The sequence below is a fragment of the Phaseolus vulgaris genome, chromosome 8 (genome assembly GCF_051622355.1).
Source record: "Phaseolus vulgaris cultivar YP4 chromosome 8, ASM5162235v1, whole genome shotgun sequence".
Taxonomy (NCBI): Eukaryota; Viridiplantae; Streptophyta; class Magnoliopsida; order Fabales; family Fabaceae; genus Phaseolus; species Phaseolus vulgaris.
Window position 1 is genome coordinate 56,494,718 of NC_143505.1, and position 3,322 is coordinate 56,498,039.

Sequence of the window (3,322 nt, forward strand, 5' to 3'; positions counted from 1 at the left end):
TGATTTCAGCCTTTGTTGAAAGGTGGCATGCTGAGACAAACTCCTTCCACCTTCCCATAGGTGAGATGACCATCACACTTGATGATGTGTCATCTCTTTTACACCTCCCCATTTTGGGTCAATTCCCTACGTATGTGCCCTTAGAGTACAACAGAGCTGCAACTATTTTAACTGAGTTATTAGGGGTGGAGAAGGCTCGTGGGAAGGTTGAGATGAGGCGTCCACGTACGATTGAGTTGTCTTCGAGATATATATGCAGAATGTTGCGCTCAAGAGGCTTGGGAGTGTGCTGCTAGAGCTTACTTGTTGCATGTGGTTGGATGCACTATTTTGGCAGATAAAAGTGCCACATATGTATCTGTTTCGTACTTGTTGTTATTCAACAATCTTCGTATGTGCGGTGGATACACATGGGGAACAGCATCACTTACACATCTATATGAGCAGTTGAGGGATGCCTCCTACTTTAACACAAAGCAGTTGGGTCGTTATGTGACACTTGTTCAAGTATGAGCTGATTCAACCCTGTATAAGTATAAAACATAAAACAATTAGACGTTATACATGTTCTAAACAAAGTAAAGGCATTGATATACCTGTTTGATGTTGTATTTCCCAAATGCATTAATGAATTTGTCCAACACTTTACAAATTTTTCTTTGTGCGGAATAATCCATGTGTTCTTCACATATTCAACAAGTAATGGCCACGGTGAACAAATAGTTTCAAAACTTTTAACAAACTCATCAAATTTAGCAATATATGTACAGTCAATGATAGTCCTCCATGAATCCATCACAACTTCCCAAGCCTCGGCAGAATCAACCAACATTTTACACTTTGCTTTAACATTCTTATTGATATGAAACCGACAAAGAAGGTTTCTTGCTTTAGGAAACACAATATTGATGACATTCATCAAAGTAAGATCTTTATCACAAACAATTACTTCAGGCCCCACATGTGATGTCAAAAGTGACCCTCTAAACTTTTGTAGTGCCCATATGAAGTTCTTTTCCTTCTCGCTAGATAAGAATGCAAAACCTGCAGAAAAGGACAAACCTGTACAAGTCACACCAACAATCTGAAGCAAAGGCAGTCGATATTTGTTTGTTTTGTAAGTCGTATCCATTAAGAATACAATGTTAAATGCATTCAAAAGTTTCACAGCATCAGGATGAGTCCAAAAATATCACTAACAATATTGGAAGACTCATGACACGTACTCCAGTGAAGATAGTTGTCACGGTCTAACAACATCATTAACTGTTGTAATTCAGTTCGTGGTCCTCTAACTGATCTCTTGTATGAGTATCTTGCATTGTATACTTGCTTTATTGTTGTCATATTATCCTCATTATTCTCCTTCAAAGTACGTAGTATGCTACTCGGTTTAACCATGCTTTTAGTTATATCAACAAGCATGGAATGTTCATTCTCTTTTAATTTGCCCGCATATGGATGACCAACTAATGTATCATACAAATCATGATTATGAGTACCACATATTACCTTAAGTACCCAACCTTGACCTTTTCCAATAGGTTTACCTCGCAATTTAAAGGGACATTGACATTTTCGAGTACAAGTTACAATAACCTCCAAACCATCCTTATACTTTCTGTAACTACCCCCCATTTCACAGCCTAACAAGACATATATTTTTCTCCATTGCTTTCCATTTGCTATGTCAGACCTAATAATAACAATAACAAAACCAAGTCTATAAGCAACCCTACGGACCCATTCAAGTAAGTCTTCTCGCGAAGGAAAAACCTACACAAAGTTATTCAAACAATATTACAAAATCACTTCTTCAAATTATAAAGCAATAAACATAAATAGAATGAAATTTTATTCACCTCATCTGTTGTAAATTGAGTACCATAGTCCTCTTCAACTAATTCATGTTGATGCACAATATTCATTAATTCTTCCATATATATCATTTCTACTTCATCCGATCTTTTTGTAATCAATCCAACCTCCATGTCCATACTTACACCTTCGTTCACAAAACATAAATTTCTATTTTATTCTAATTTTCATAAATTCACACAAGTATGCAAAATAAAAACAACATTCAATTACCCTTTTGGATTGTGTAATCCATAAGTCAAATAGTACCTTCCAGATTAGATAATCCGTAATGCATTTCACAACTTCAAAGTGACTTCCGGATTGTTTAATCCATAAGTCAAATTAAAACAACAAATTGTATTCTGGATTACATAATCCATAATTCATATTTGAAGTTCTAAAATGACTTCCAGATCATGTAATCCATAATTCATTTTGTACCGGATTACACAATTCGGAAAAGTGAGTATGTTTGTTCCGGATCCGGTTTACCTCCGGTTTAACTAATCCAGATCACTTTAATGTTGTCTTACAAATTGTAAAAATATTCTGGATTATAGGGGTGGATAACATGAAGTTCATTGCTTAAATTGTTACGGATTATACAATCCGGTGATCTAGCGGATTAACCCAATTCGGAAAAATAAGTGTTTAAAGCACCGAAGACTTACCTTACAATGACGAACTGAGAGTACGAGCCGTGAAGACCACTCACCACTGCACAATGCTGGCACCACAACCACGGTTACCACTGGCACTACCACCACAAGCACCACTATCACCACGACTACGGCAAGCAGCAAGCACCAAGGACCAAGGACCAAACACCTTCGTTTTCACTATGCGAAGAAAGGTAAAACAAATTTTCTATTTTTATCTTTTTTTACTGAAAGACAATTTTGGAATTTTAAAAGTGTATGGAGGTGGCTGAAGAAGGGATGGAGGTGCAGGAAGAAACACTCTTTGATGGAAAGATTGAATAATAATAATGGGCCAGATCCATTCTGAAAATTTGTTTATGAGCTTATGCATGCTGCACCTAACAAATTTAGGGTGTTTTTTTCACCATACATTATTGTGAAATAACAAAATTAACCTGGGACACCATATATTCATTGGATGTGTAAAAGACAAAATTGTTTGTCATACCCTTTCTCACCATCATTCCCTTATTGTTGTCACTCCCTTATTTATGTGTTGTTCATGGTAAAAAAGTTTTAGATTCTATTTAAAGGTGTTCTAAATTGGAAAATCTTCAAAACATTTTTAGATTGTATAGTCTAAAATAAAAAAATACTTACATATTGTGTAATTTAAAAATCCTTTTATATAAGACATATGACTTTTAGATTTTACAATCCAAAAATATTTTTTGGATTTAACAATTTAAAAGTTTTTTTCATATAACAAATGACTTTTAAATTATACCATCTGAAAGTCACTTTCAAATTCACAAGTTTAT

General features: G+C 35.0%; 1 protein-coding gene across 1 annotated transcript; it reads right to left on the reverse strand.

Moving 5' to 3' along the window:
- Window positions 1-519: 519 nt before the first annotated feature.
- Window positions 520-1,997, reverse strand: LOC137825394 (uncharacterized). Its single transcript, XM_068631067.1, has 4 exons — window positions 1,863-1,997; window positions 1,227-1,776; window positions 650-1,044; window positions 520-525 (listed from the first exon to the last, which is right to left on the reverse strand). Exons 1-4 carry the CDS (start codon window positions 1,995-1,997, stop codon window positions 520-522), a joined length of 1,086 nt encoding a protein of 361 aa, XP_068487168.1.
- Window positions 1,998-3,322: the final 1,325 nt, after the last annotated feature.